The 13999-nt window shown below is 29.0% G+C and overlaps 2 protein-coding genes and 1 long non-coding RNA gene across 6 annotated transcripts in view; 1 reads left to right on the plus strand and 2 right to left on the minus strand.

The window, feature by feature from the left end:
• Positions 1–13999, plus strand: part of LOC149877876 (uncharacterized) — a 52252-nt gene that overhangs the window by 16302 nt on the left and 21951 nt on the right. The window lies entirely within an intron of this gene.
• Positions 5–3361, minus strand: LOC149877878 (uncharacterized). Its single transcript, XM_090073711.1, has 2 exons — positions 3109–3361; positions 5–2270 (listed from the first exon to the last, which is right to left on the minus strand). Exon 2 carries the CDS (start codon positions 1047–1049, stop codon positions 162–164), a length of 888 nt encoding a protein of 295 aa, XP_089929837.1. The 5' UTR covers positions 1050–2270; positions 3109–3361; the 3' UTR covers positions 5–161.
• LOC149877879 (uncharacterized) lies at positions 4886–11568 on the minus strand. Of its 4 annotated transcripts, none has more exons than XR_016447868.1 (5): positions 11228–11568; positions 10230–10359; positions 8752–8861; positions 5427–8021; positions 4886–5255 (listed from the first exon to the last, which is right to left on the minus strand). It is a non-coding gene; the product is annotated as an uncharacterized LOC149877879 (long non-coding RNA). The 4 variants fall into 4 exon arrangements; XR_016447867.1 differs by lacking the exon at positions 11228–11568 and adding an exon at positions 10560–10662 and having other exon boundaries at positions 4893–5255; positions 5427–7918; XR_016447865.1 differs by having other exon boundaries at positions 4894–5255; positions 5427–7918; positions 11228–11557.

Consider the following 13999-nt stretch of genomic DNA (forward strand, 5'->3'; position numbering starts at 1 on the left):
CAAAGGAAAGATAATAACTTTTTTTCAAAATTACATTTATGTACAAAAAAAATTAAATTGTATAATACATAGGCAAAAAAATAAATATCTATTAACAACATATTCAAAACATTTGTTAACTACATTAAAGAGTCAAAGTTCCAATCAAATTTTTGCATTACTTATTTCTGATGCAATAATGGCATAGCTAAATAGCTGCTATTATCTAAAGGCATGATGACAAACTTTTTTTCAAGATCTAATATATTAGCATACCTTAAAAGACCTGAAATTTTTTTTACAACAACTATTTCCAATAGAGAAGACTCAAGTGGATAATCAAAAAAGGAACTGCATTCTTCAACAGAATTGTAAACAACAAGAATTTCATTATTATTTGATAGAATTATATTTTTGACAAAAGATAAATTCCCATGAATTTTAAAACAACTGTCGCCTAAAGAAATTGAAACAAAACACTTTTTTCCTTTGTAGTTTTTATATTGTTGATAATATCCTGGAGGCAAATTTGGAGGCATTATACCTGTTGAATGTTTTCTTTGTAAAAGTTTAGCAGCTTCTTGTTCAACAGACATTGACTTTCTATTTTGAAGTGTAGCAAATGCCTTCTCCTCACATCGATTAATAATTTGAGCAATTGGGTTATGTGGTTTATGAATGAGTTTTTTAATAATACCCAATTTATTTTCGAAAGGAAAAGCTGAAACATTATCTAGTGCTCCATATATTCTGCAGTCTTGAACCAAGTGAATTAATGTGTGAACATTATACACCAGTTGATTATCACCGTATATTATACGAAAGTTTTGAACAAAATTTATCAACAACTTTTCTGCATAATCACGATAGTGTTCAAATGCGGCATATCTTGGACATAACAAAAGAATCATTGCAATCGAAAGTGTCAAAAAGTTTTGATACATGTGTTGTGGCAAAACATTGTGAAGTACAACTGCTCCAGAATATAACAAAAACTGTCGAAGCTCAGTAGCTTTCCACTTTTGAAATTCAAATAAAGATCTTGGTTGCCTACAAAATTCCCTAAGCATTGCTTCTCTTAATGAACACAAATTTCCTGATATTATGCTAATAGTGTTTGATGATTGCCTACATTAAAATTCACCTTTAATCCATAAACATATAATTCTGCGAACCACACCAAGGCAAACCAGGTGCATATAATCTAAAGGGAAATGAGAAACCATGCCAATATTAAGTTCAGTAAGCGGAGATACCATATTTGGAGTATGATGTTCTTTATCTTTTTGAGCAAGAAAATCTTCATCAGTTCTTAAAGGTGCATCTAATTTTGGGAAAGTCATTTTATTTGAACAATTCACACCTTCTTGTGTGCAACGCTCACAGACATTATAGCCGCAATGGCCTTTAATGCATTTTAGAAAGGCTCTTGCGGGTGCATCACAAATAATAGCATTTATAGTTACTGTATAGTTTTTATCTAAGAAATGTATACTTTCAACACCCAGTTGTTTCATTTCTGTAACAAAATTGTTTAAATAATCAAACAGTGAAGATGGCTTTGTTATACCTGAATAGAGTCCAATAATAAAAACATCATTCAAAGATACTTCAATAATAGAACCTAAAATAGGCCATAGCTGCACATTTGAGCTACGAAAAACTGGTAGACCATCAATATTGATATTTAATCTTAGATATAGACAATCAGCAGGCAACTTTTTTGTTTGTAGGAGCCTTCTAATGGTATTTTCAACTCCAACATGATGATACACACCACCTGCAACTACTTTTTGTAAAACACTAGATAGTGTTTTTAATAAAGTTCTAGCATCTTTTGGAACATGAACGCCCACATTTTGAAATATTTATAACAAAGCATTAAAAGCCCTATGTGAAACATTGAATTCTGTTATCCATTGCCGAAGTTCTTCTTGTATATTGTAGTCATCACTGCTCAATGAACTTGAATTTGACTCATTATCAGAATCATTGCCAAATTCTGATAAGTCACTGTAAACAAAATCATTATTTAAAGTTGAACAATCTCCATATGATGGAATTTCTGTACATGCATTTTGTGGCAATTCGATTTCCGTTATTTCATCACCCCAATTACAGGATACATGTGAGTCATGTGTAGATATAATTTCAATCCCATTGTTTAATATCACCTCTTCATTCATTAAATTATCTTGACTTATTTTAGTTAGCATTGTGCTAACAATTTTTTGTACTTTACGACGCTGTGTTCTTGAACATCTTTCCATGGTATAAAAAGAACTTTTTTTCTAAAAAAGATTATGAAACATTTTTCATAAGAGCACAATATTGTATTGCATTAATATATTAATGCAATACAATATTATAAATATTACCATTCACAAAAGTTATTAACAGGAAACAATGACACATGACAAAGTAAATTTATCAATATGATAAATTTACTTTTATAAATTTATTTATAAAAGATAATCTTAGTAAAGCAATTTCTTGAATCATTGTTATTAATACTAAAACTGGATTGAGGCATTATACCTTAAAGATATTGTTATGTTTTAAATAAAATACAACAAAATAAAAATTGTACTAAAGGAGTTCAAGTTTCAGGATTAGCAAAAAATTAAAAGTAGCCTGGCCATTTTAAATCTGAAATTTCATCCAGTAATTTACTGTTCTCTTTCATGAACACTAGCTGTTTCATTTTGCTAACACTTAAATTTGTTCTCCTTAAGGTGCAAATGTTCCCTGCACTTGAAAACACTCTTTCAGAAGAAGCAGATGAGCTGGGATAGCCAGAATCTGGCAAGCCTTGCAAGCATAGGGTATATATATATATATATATATATATATATATATATATATATATATATATATATATATATATATATATATATATATATATATATATATATATATATATATATATATATACATAAATATATATATATGCATATATATATATATATATATATTTGTTTTTAAAAATATAAAAACATATTTATACATTATGGCTGAAAATAGGCATAAAATAAATGTTCTGTTTTGTTTTAAAAAAAAGTATTAAATAAATAAGTAGGTAAAAAAGCGGGTAGCGTATTAAATAAAAAAAAAGAAATTTTTACTTACTTTTATATTTAAAAGAAGATAGCACAATGTTTTAAAAAAAAACTTTGAAGAATTGAGTATTAATTCCACCTATTCCATATAAGTATCGATTTTTAGCTAATTAAAAATTATTACTTACATGGAGTAGGTGGAATTAATACTTACATAGAGTATTAGTTCCACCCACTCCATGTAAGTATTAACTTTAAATTAGTTTAAAGTTAATACTTACACGGACTTGGTGGAACTGATAATTAGAAATAAATGTGATGTGAAAAGAATTGAAATAAAGTTAAATTTAAAAAAGCACAGCAAAAAAAAAAAAAAAAGAACGAAAATACCCGATTGCGCGAAACTTTCGGTTCGAGGATCGGGTAATTTTATTACCCGATTTTCGGGTAAAGAAATTAGGTAATAAAGTTACCCGTTAACCGGGTACTTCTACGGGCAATATTCGGGTAGCTTAAATTGGGTAATACCCGACCCGAAGGCTTGGATATCGGGTAACTAAAGTTATTAAAATTACCCGTCTACGAGTACCTGCGGGTATTCGGGTCGGGTTTTTGCTCCCTAAGTTAAGCCCACGTTAAAACCACACAGGTCCAGTAAAGTTGAATTATCTTGCATTTTAAAATTTTTTTTTGTTGCGTTTGCCCACCATGGTCCCATAAATAAACCAACTATCAAACATACTTATGACCAATATAAGTCAGCCTGTAATAGGCCCTATGTGGACTTGCCCACTTCTAAATTTATATATGAGAAGCCCATATTAAAACCAGATCGGTCCCGTAAAGTTATGCTCTCTATTTGCTAATTGTGTTTCCCCATATTGGTCCCGCAAAAAAACCAAACATCAGACACACTTAGGACCGAAGTGAGGTTGCCTACAATCGGCCCTAGGTGGGCTTGCTTACGGGGTTAGGTTAAATTGTATTTTATGTACGTAAACTAAAACAGTGAAAAGCGCAACTTTGCGTATTTAATGGAAAAGCGCATAATGATGCAATAATTATGCAACAATTCTAAAGACCTAAAATATGATTTTAAATCACGTTCTTTGAGTACTTCTACGATAAAAGTTCTTCATTATCATTTTCTTAAATATTTTCTTTTTTTTTTTCTTTTATTTTTAAATTTATTCAAACTAGGTAAGTTAATATGACTAGTTTAAGAAATTCATTTAAAATTAAAGCCTTGTTTGCGACCGAACTTTCATCTGATAAAAGACGAGGTATTGTAGTGTTTTAAGTCCTCCAGCAACTGCCTTGCAAACTGCCTTTCCAGGGAAAACCCAGAAGAACGTCGACCCTGAGTTTGCCTCCCTTTTGAAGAACGGGCGAGAAAAAAAAAGAAAAGCATTAGTTTAATACAAGCACACCGGTCTAGGCCAGCCTCATTTGACCTTAGCCATTAGGTCTGATAAAAGACGATCTAATGTTGTAAGATTGTATATTAAAAAGATAATGAACCTAACTCATTATCTGGAACAATAATACGAGATGCTTGAGGTCTTGACATTTTACAGTTTTTTAGATAAAAGACACTTATTTCTATTTTACAAATATTTTCAATTTTAAACTTTTCTTAAAAATAAAATTTAAAATTTTGTGGAATTCTTAATTATGCAAGTTCTTTTGTTTAAAAATAATCCGAAAACAAAAGAACTTTTTAATTACTTTTTATTAGGTTGAAAAGTTGCGCTTTTTACTGTTTTAGTTTACGTACATAAAATACGATTCAACCAAAATTTATTAGTGTTATTAATAATCTTGATGTTATTAATAATCATGTAGAATTGTTGTCAAAATAAATCTAAGTATATTGATATTATTATTTAATACCGTTAAATTTAAATGGTACTATTAAATACCATTAAAATTTAACAGTATTAAATAATAATCTTGCTTAATATTCTTAAAGAAAAGAGCAGTAATAAATTAGTGAAACCAATTTTTTTTTCTTCGACAGTCTGTTTTGTAGCATTTGTAGCACCAACATCGGATCCGTACGGACAAAAACGATAGCGGTCCAATGTCGGAGGACGAGCTCGACCCGATATCGGCTTTTAAACACGGCACTCAAAGCACTAGAAGATGTACTGTGCATCAGATGTGGTTCATTTGACAAGTCTATTGAATCAGAACCATAATTAGATTTGGTTGAAACTAGAAGAAAACACGGTCTGAATTTAAGGAAAAAACAATATCTAAGATATTACATAACTACCACTTACATGGTAGAAATTCGCTTATATACTTTATCGAAAATACTTCTATAGATTTTATCTTATTCTCTATTGAATATTGAGATAAGCCTCTAAACACTGGATGACATACATGATATAATTAGTCATCTCATGAAACTACTACATTTGTTAGCCATAAACTCCATGAGGCTTTCAAAAACTAAGAGAAAATATAAGAATTTGCAATAATGTATGTCTAAGCTCCAGTAAAAATCCCTAAGTGAATCTGAAACATAGAACAGTTTTCTTTTTGTACCTCCAGGAATGAACGCAATAATTGATTCGCATTTCTCCCTGTGATACATTTCAAATATCTCTATGGTATAGCTGCTTTAGCTCAATAAAAACAGTTGCTGCAACTGTTTAACTAAGTAAATAAATGCAATTAAAATACGTAAATATCTTCTTTCAATATTTTTACATTCAAACTTTTGTCAAAAGAAATTTATTAAGCATGAATCATTAAAATTAACTTTTTTAGTAGTATTATAACCTGAGTATCGTTTTAATACATTTTAGGCTGCACTGTAAACAGCAACTTTATCTGGTATTTAAAATCATATTTTAGAGTTGGTTTCAGAATGGGAATAGCAAAAAAAACTGTTAAAAGGTTCGGTTTCACACGTTAAACCATAATTTTCTTTTCTGCTCTATATTGGTATGAAGGGCATTTAAAATTAACTTTTCAAAGGATAAAAATTTTTTACAGCTTTCATAAGTAAAAAAAAACAAAAGAACTCAGTGCAAGCAGAAAATTCCTATTTGACTACAGGCTTCAACCTCAACTAATTCTGCACTGTCAGAAGTATATGACAGAACTATATACAATGGAGCTCAAAACCTGATATAATCGAGCAAAACAAGGGAGTTGAATATAAAACAACCCCAGCAAGCACACAACGTTGAAACAACGTTGAAATAACGTTGATCAACGTCGATCAACGTTATTTCAACGTTGTGTGCTTGCTGGGACAGAGTTGTGAACAAAACATTGAAAGAAATAATCTAAAAAATAAGTTGAAATTTTACAACAGTAAACTTAAGACAGTTCAAAATTCAATCAAAATAATCAAAAGCACCTAACGAATTTGAAAAAGAAATAACTCTTAGCACCTCATAAAAACCTTCATAAAAATCTCAAAACTTGAAGAGGCACACAACAAAGAAATTTTAAATTAGTGCACAAGGAAAATTGATTTCTTGTCTGCAAACCTATTTCAAATTTATCAATGTAAGAAATGAAAATTAAAAAGTTTAAAATTTTTATTCCATTTCTCATTTCAAACAAGCAGTTCTCCATTTAAGGGCAAAAATAAACTTTCATGGAAAAAAGTTTTCCACACTCAAAACTTTCTTTAAAAAGCAAAAACTAAAATTTTAAAGTCTTAAGTTATCTACCAACTGTATTAAGGCATTACATAAGTTTTTTTTTTCTTCTGCATTTTGTTGATATATTATGACAGCTACAAATAATAAACTAACACTAAGTTAACAATCACATATTTTTATAAACCATAGTGCAATATCTAAAAAACAACTTTTCAGCTAAAAATTCTTTAAAAATGTCAAGAATTCAAATGAATATCTCATTTCTTGGTATTTTTAGCTGAGTAAATGATTTCTATTGCTTAACTATTTTCAATATTTCACATTAAACAGGTTTCTAAGAGCAAAACAGAGGCAGATTATAAATAGTTCCAGAAAAAAATTTAGCGTTTGAGAAAAAACTTTCTGAAATATCAAAAAAAATTGTTCAAGACAAAATAAAATTTTTTTCTTTTTCAACCTGTTGACCAATAATAATTTAAAAACTAACTTAACTATAATAAACTAAACTGTTATACTGTGATAAACTACACTTTTACAAACAACTACATACATAAGTACTACATACACAGACAACTACATACAAACTGCATAAAAAAGCTAAGTATACTGAATATAAACAAAGGCTGATGTAAAAACTAAATACAACATTTACCAACAAATAGTGTTAAAAGAATTGATGTTTCAAACCTTTGTGTGTGAAACTAAATTTAATAACCAATAATTATTTCTAAACTAATGACTATAATAAAATAAACTGTTATATACTGTGATAAACAATACTTTTACAGACAACCTAATACAGACAACTACTGACAACCAACTACAAACAGACAACTAATTACAAACAGACAACTACATAAAGAAACTAAGTTAACAAAGTGTAAACAAAAGCTGATATAAAAACTAAATACAACATTTACCAACAAATAGTGTTAACAGAATTGACATTTTCAAACCTTTATGTTTGTGTTAAACTAAACAAAGTAATTGAGAAATTAAACTTTAAACTTTACAATTAAATAAGTCTTAATTATAAATGTAAAACTAAATGAAAACCAATTATTTAAAAGATTGTCTTTTCTTCTATCAATGCCGCTTCTCCTTCACTTCTTTTCTTCCAACACTGTAAGGACCAAAGAGGAAGTCTTACTTTTTATCTGAAAGATTGGTGTTTTCTTCTGTAGAATATCCAAAGAGATTTTTAATAAAAGATGAAACAAATGATACGATGCCAAATAAATTCTCAAGTTGGCTCTAAATCAGTTATTTCAAAATCTTAACAATCTGAAGGGATTCTCCTTAGAGAAAAATAAGACAACTGAAGAAATAAAAATCGAATTTCTGAAAGTTGACAGTTCTAAAATATAAGTGTACTACTGTAAGTATTAAAATATAAACAATTAGACAAAGTGAGCTAACAGTCCAAACTATAAATTAAAAACAAAATAAAATTACAACCTGTACAGAGCTCTGAGAGAGCAAATGAAACAAATTGAAGTAAGTGACAAATGAGATAATTGATAATCAACAGCTAAAATAGTTCCTTTATTGACAAAGGCCTGTTTTTTTATCAGAATTTTAAGTTCTACTACTAATAACTAGTATAATGTTGTAAAATTTGTATTGAAAAATTTGTAAATTCTTTTACAAATTTTTCACTTTTAAAATAAGAACTAATAATAAAATCTAGATTTAAAATAGAATTTAGAATAAATTAAAAGTATAGAAGTACATTAACATCTAAAAACACTAAAAGATTTCAAGGAAAATAAGCCTGCAATTGCTTAAGATAAGAATTCTATTTCCAAAGTAAATCACATAAGTTTAAAATTTGAAGTCTTCCACCACACCCTCCATTTACTCTAAGTTGTGATTAGATTTCCATAATGAAATACAATTTTCAAATAAAGAATAGATTGCTAAAATTCTATCAGAAGCTTCCAAGAAGTTCTCAAGAATTCAGGACAAAAAGGTATGTAAACAATTTTTTTTCAGCAATGTTACTAAATAATATTTTTGCTAACTTAAATCAATTTGTGATTTAAAATTAGAGAAAAAGAAAAATAATTTAAAACTAAAAGAAATACCTTTGCAAACTTCAACTTTAAGTGCCTTCACGTTTACAAATCAACTTTATAATCCTTCTTTTCATTTAAGCTTGAAGTGGGTGTTGTGTTAATTTCTTCGGTACCTAAATCTGTAAGAACTTCTTTGTATTTTTCTAGACCTGTTTCTTAAATAGTTTAATAAAAAATAAAAATGGCTTTAACTTCTTGTATAACTATTTATACTAATTCTTTTTTTCTTTTGTATTGCTAGACCTTAATAAAAATCTAAATTTTAGATTTTATAAAAACCAGTCAATGACCTTTAAAAGGAAAAATTATTTCTATTCCAAATAGTTTTGAGTTAAAAATTTAAGACTTTATCTGCATAGTGGAGCAAGTACATAAAACCAAAACGGATAAACCAGTAAATTACAGATTAATACTTCTTTTTTTCAAAACCTAAATTTAAAAACCATACACAACTGTTATATTGTAAATACAGAGAGAATATAAAGAAAGCATCTTTCACATGAAATAAACCATTTAACTCTTTTCTGCTTTAGTGAAATATCTTAAGGCATATCTTTTTCAACTTGTAATATATTGAAATTGCAATGTTCTCATTTTGAATGATTTTATTGGCAACCTCTGGTAAAGATGCAAACAATGAAAGAGGAGTAGATATTCATGTTTTACTAAATCTTTTATAAAATATCATTTAAAACTTCAGGCTACAGGCAGACCTTGCTGATGTACACTTTGGAATCCTTAAATAAATCCTCAAATCTTGTTTAATGGGCAAATCTTGTTAAATGCGTAAATCTTGTTAAATGCGCAAATCTTGCACAGAAAAAAGTAAGCAAACCATCATAAGAGAGTTTGAAAAAGATTTGTTTCCTTTCAGGACTTTTTTAAATCTCAGGCATACCTGGCTGGCTTTGAAGTCGCTTGTTTTAAATCTGAGTAATTTGTGTTTAGGAATAATTATACTATTTATTACCATTATGGAGCCTAATCGTAGAGTTATAAAAGTAGTTCATGTAATTTCTATTAAGAAATTCGGAGAAAAATTTGCCAAATGATAAATTCGCAGCGTGATCATTTAAAAGACCTTCAGTTTCACTTTAAAATTTCCCGCGCAAAATCTTGTTTGAATTCTTGGAATTTTTGAGCTATCTTAAGTATCATGATTTAAAAATAGTAGACTTTGTAAGATAAGGATAGGCATGTTTCTAAGTGAAATTTTTTCAGTAGTGTTCGTCTTGCTGATTGAGCATATCGATATTTGATACTAAAGAGATTTAATGAGTGATTTAATTTAGACTGAACTATTTGATACAATAAGGTAATTTAGGATAATTTATCCCATCATGCGCCCTTTACCCACTTGTTTGCCAGCATGAGGGTGTGTTAAAGTAATTTTGCGACTTAATTTTTCCAGATAGATAAACTTTTATGCTCAAGAATGTTAAACTAAGCACCAAAATAAATTATTATAAAAGAGGAAATTTAGTTACCTAAAATAATTGCGAGGAAACAATGCAAGAAGGACTAACAAACAGCAAGTACATTCAAAACCGATGGCTGTTGATAACTGAGCTGTTGATAACTGAGCTGTTGTAACTGTTGAGCTGTTCAAACTTTTCACTAAATGCAACGTTAAAATGATATTTTTAAATCAGTTTTACACAAGCCAACTTTTACGTAACCTAATTTTTTCTAATCATTTCACTTCGCATTTTCTCATTATTTCACTTCACAGCTTCTTTTACAACTACAGCAAAACACCGCAAGAACTCTAAAATAGCCAGTTACAGGAATATCATAAAAAGAGTAATAGAATTAACCATATATTCCTGTGAATTGGAAAGAGCTGAGAAAACTTCGGATGAAGTGTGCTTCTAAGTTAAAATATAATTTTATAACTAGCCTCTCGAATTTAATTTACGCATTAAAATTTCGAATTAAAATTACGCTATTCCTTTAGCATAATGAGGGCAAAGGAGTCAGCATATATTTAAGAGAAGTTATTGAAATGATCAAACTTTTTAATTCATTATCCACTAAAGTTGTTAAATTAAAAAAAACTCACAGCTTAGGAAAACATTTTCTTTTAGAATCTTTTCGGTTTAAAATGTCAGCTCGGAAAATAAATTAGTAAGCTATCGTAACAACTTATTCCAACATTCCTCCGAGATTTGACAATTAGGCGAAGCACCGCTTTATTATATCATGTTTGTATAAAACTTGTACATGTAAAAATAGATCATCGTAGTTGGAAATAAAACATATTATAGTTAAGATTTAACATTAAAAAAAAAAAAAAAAAAAAAAAAATCAATGTCATTAAAAAACTAAGATTAAAACCGTCATAAGTGAGTTAAAGCGACTGTTTTGTTCGCTTACTTCGAAAATTAAAAAATCCAAAAAATAAATTCTTTTAAATCACGTGCAAATTATTTAAATTAACATAAAACATCATAAAAAACGATATTTTAAGTAAAGATGAACTCACATGAAAAAAACCTTTCCGATGTCACAAATGAAATGTCTAATTCAACGAGAGTGCTATGCGTTGTGAAATCATTTTGGACTATTTAAAGATTTTTTACTTCATTAGTCGCATCAAGTTGCAAGTTTGAAAGAGAACGATAAACGCGTTTGTCAATCAATTTATACCGTTCGAAAGTGCAGTTAGCAGGTGGTTCACGGGCGCCTGCTGAAACAATGGAAAAATTTATTGCATAACTTCTCTTTTAAAATTAATGACTACAGTAACGTTGCGATAATTCCAGAAACGCACTTGGTTCCACGTTTGATTACCAGTCTCCATAAGAATAATGATTACAGGTGGTTTTCCGTAGCGCTGCCTAAAGCATCATTTATAATCAACATTTTTAACGTAGGTTTCACCTCGTTAACAGAGAGTTGTATCTTGTAATCATGCAAAAACTCAAGCAAATAGAAAACCAGTTTGTGTATCAAATGATGAGACCTCATCTTACCAAAACGAATCGACTTTTTTACTTAATTTGTATTGAAACAAAGTAAAACATTGAAAAGAAATAAAACAGGATGTAACTGTCAGAAAATCTCATTTCTAATGTTAAGTTTGTCTCGTTTGATGAAAACAAAACATTCTAATGTTAAGTTTGTCTCGTTTGATGAAAACAAAACATTCTTATGTTAAGTTTGTCTCGTTTGATGAAAACAAAACATTATTTTGGTTTGGATTTGTGTCGAGTTTTGAGACGTTTTAAAGCGTGATGAAGGAAGACTGGCATCACGCGTTAATAGAATGCTCTCAAATAATTATAACATTTTTAACAACCTTTTTTGAAATTATTAACAACCGTCTAGTTTTTAGCACTCTATTTTTTTTAACCCTTTTTCCGGCACATTATGATCAAACTACCGAAGGAAAAACTTCTCTTGAGCTGCCATTATCCAAAAGAAAATGTAATTGTGGTTATTTTCGTCAAAATAAAAAAAAGAAAGATATAAAATGCATATATCAAAACACCTAATGTTGTGGATAAGCTTTACAACCAAAACATTTATCAGAAAATCATTGTTGCAAATATGTAACACAAACGGGAAAAGGGTTAATTGACGTAACTATAATAATCTTGTGATTAAGATTAGAATGTTAGGTTCTCATAGAAGTTTATTAGGAAATTCATGGAGTTCATTGAAATTCATTGAAATTCATTGAATTTCAATGAATTTCAATGAATTTCAATGAAATTTAATTACTCGTGGAAATTGTTTACAAATTTTTAAGCGAATCCCCTATCTCGCTTAAAAAATCCTACCTTTGCAAAAAAAAACAAACTCCAAATATGTGATTTTATCAGTTCGCTATAAAACTCGAGGGAAAAAGTGACAAAAAAGGATAGAGAGTAATTGGCGCAAACCATTCACAAAATTTTTTCATTGCAAAACCCTGCTGAAAAAGGGTGAGGATGAAGCACAAATAAAATTAAGTTATTAAACGCAACAAGTTTAGAAAAGAATTTCTTTGAGATGTGATATCTTGCGTGAATTCAAATTGCAACATAGTTATGCAATAATGCAGGTCTACCAAAGAGAACTGTAACGGGTTCTATTTTAATTTCTGCATCCTATGTAAAAAAACGTGCTAGTTTATGTAAAATTTTAACACATTTTCTACTAAAAGTTATCTTTTTTTTATTGAATATTTGCATATTTTCTTATTCAATTTATCAATTTCTTAAATATCTTTTTAACTGTTATTTGCTTTTTTTTCTAATTTTCTAATTTTACTTTTGTATCTCATGTAAAATAATAAAAATAAACTCTGAAAAATTAAAAAGTTGTTTGGTTTTTAATGCTCCGGCGATCGATTTGCGACGATTTTACTCCATACAGTTATTTCAAACACGCGTCAAGTTTTAAAAACAAGTTTTATAACTTCCCAATGGAATTGATCAAAAATCTTTTGACCTCAAATCCAAAGTTGTAACTTGAACGGCCCCATGAGGTTTTTTGCACTGTATAACCTAAGTCTATTGAACTCTAAATTAGATTAAAAAAAAAAAAAAAAAATTGAGAAGTTTGATGTGCTTTACGAAGTAAAATCTTAAATATTAGAAAATTTTAAACTTTTTTCGATAAGAAACGAACCTTTTTTTGAATATATGGCTCAATAACCCAATTTTAACTCTATTTAGTATGACAATACAATTTGTGTATTGTCATAGTAAATAGAGTTAAAATTGGGTTAAAAACGCAGAGAACAAATTTTTTTAACACCAGCAACAAATTTAGTATTAATAATCATTAGAAAGAAATGTTTAATTCATTTCTTATGATTAGAATTACGAAATTTATTGCTGATTTCGATAAAAATTTGAGACGGTTATTAGTTATTTACAGCAGATTTTGAGAGAGCTGGGACTGATTGCTTGCGCTTCTTGTAACTGATTGATGTAACATCCTCGATACCTTTGCAACAGTATAAGTTTTTCGTTATCCTTTAAAATTCAAACGTATCTCCTGAGCAGTATAACATTTTCATTCTTAAGTGTTTATAGGATTTTTGAAGCAGTAAAGTGGCGAACTAAAAGGGCCTCCTTTAAGTATGCTGTTTAAATACACGCACAAAGTGAAGAAACCAAAAAGCTTTGAAAATACCTTTAACAGACGAATTTTACAAAAAGGTTGAAGTGATGTAGGTAGAGCGCGGTCAAGATTTGAGATATCCGTTTTATCCAAGATGGGGCGTAGGCCCCACTGAGGGGTAAAAGTTTAAGTTAATCCTGTA

This window comes from Hydra viridissima, unplaced genomic scaffold, assembly GCF_058129835.1.
Source record: "Hydra viridissima isolate aposymbiotic clone 2 unplaced genomic scaffold, HvirCarnegie_v1 scaffold_16, whole genome shotgun sequence".
NCBI lineage: Eukaryota > Metazoa > Cnidaria > Hydrozoa > Anthoathecata > Hydridae > Hydra > Hydra viridissima.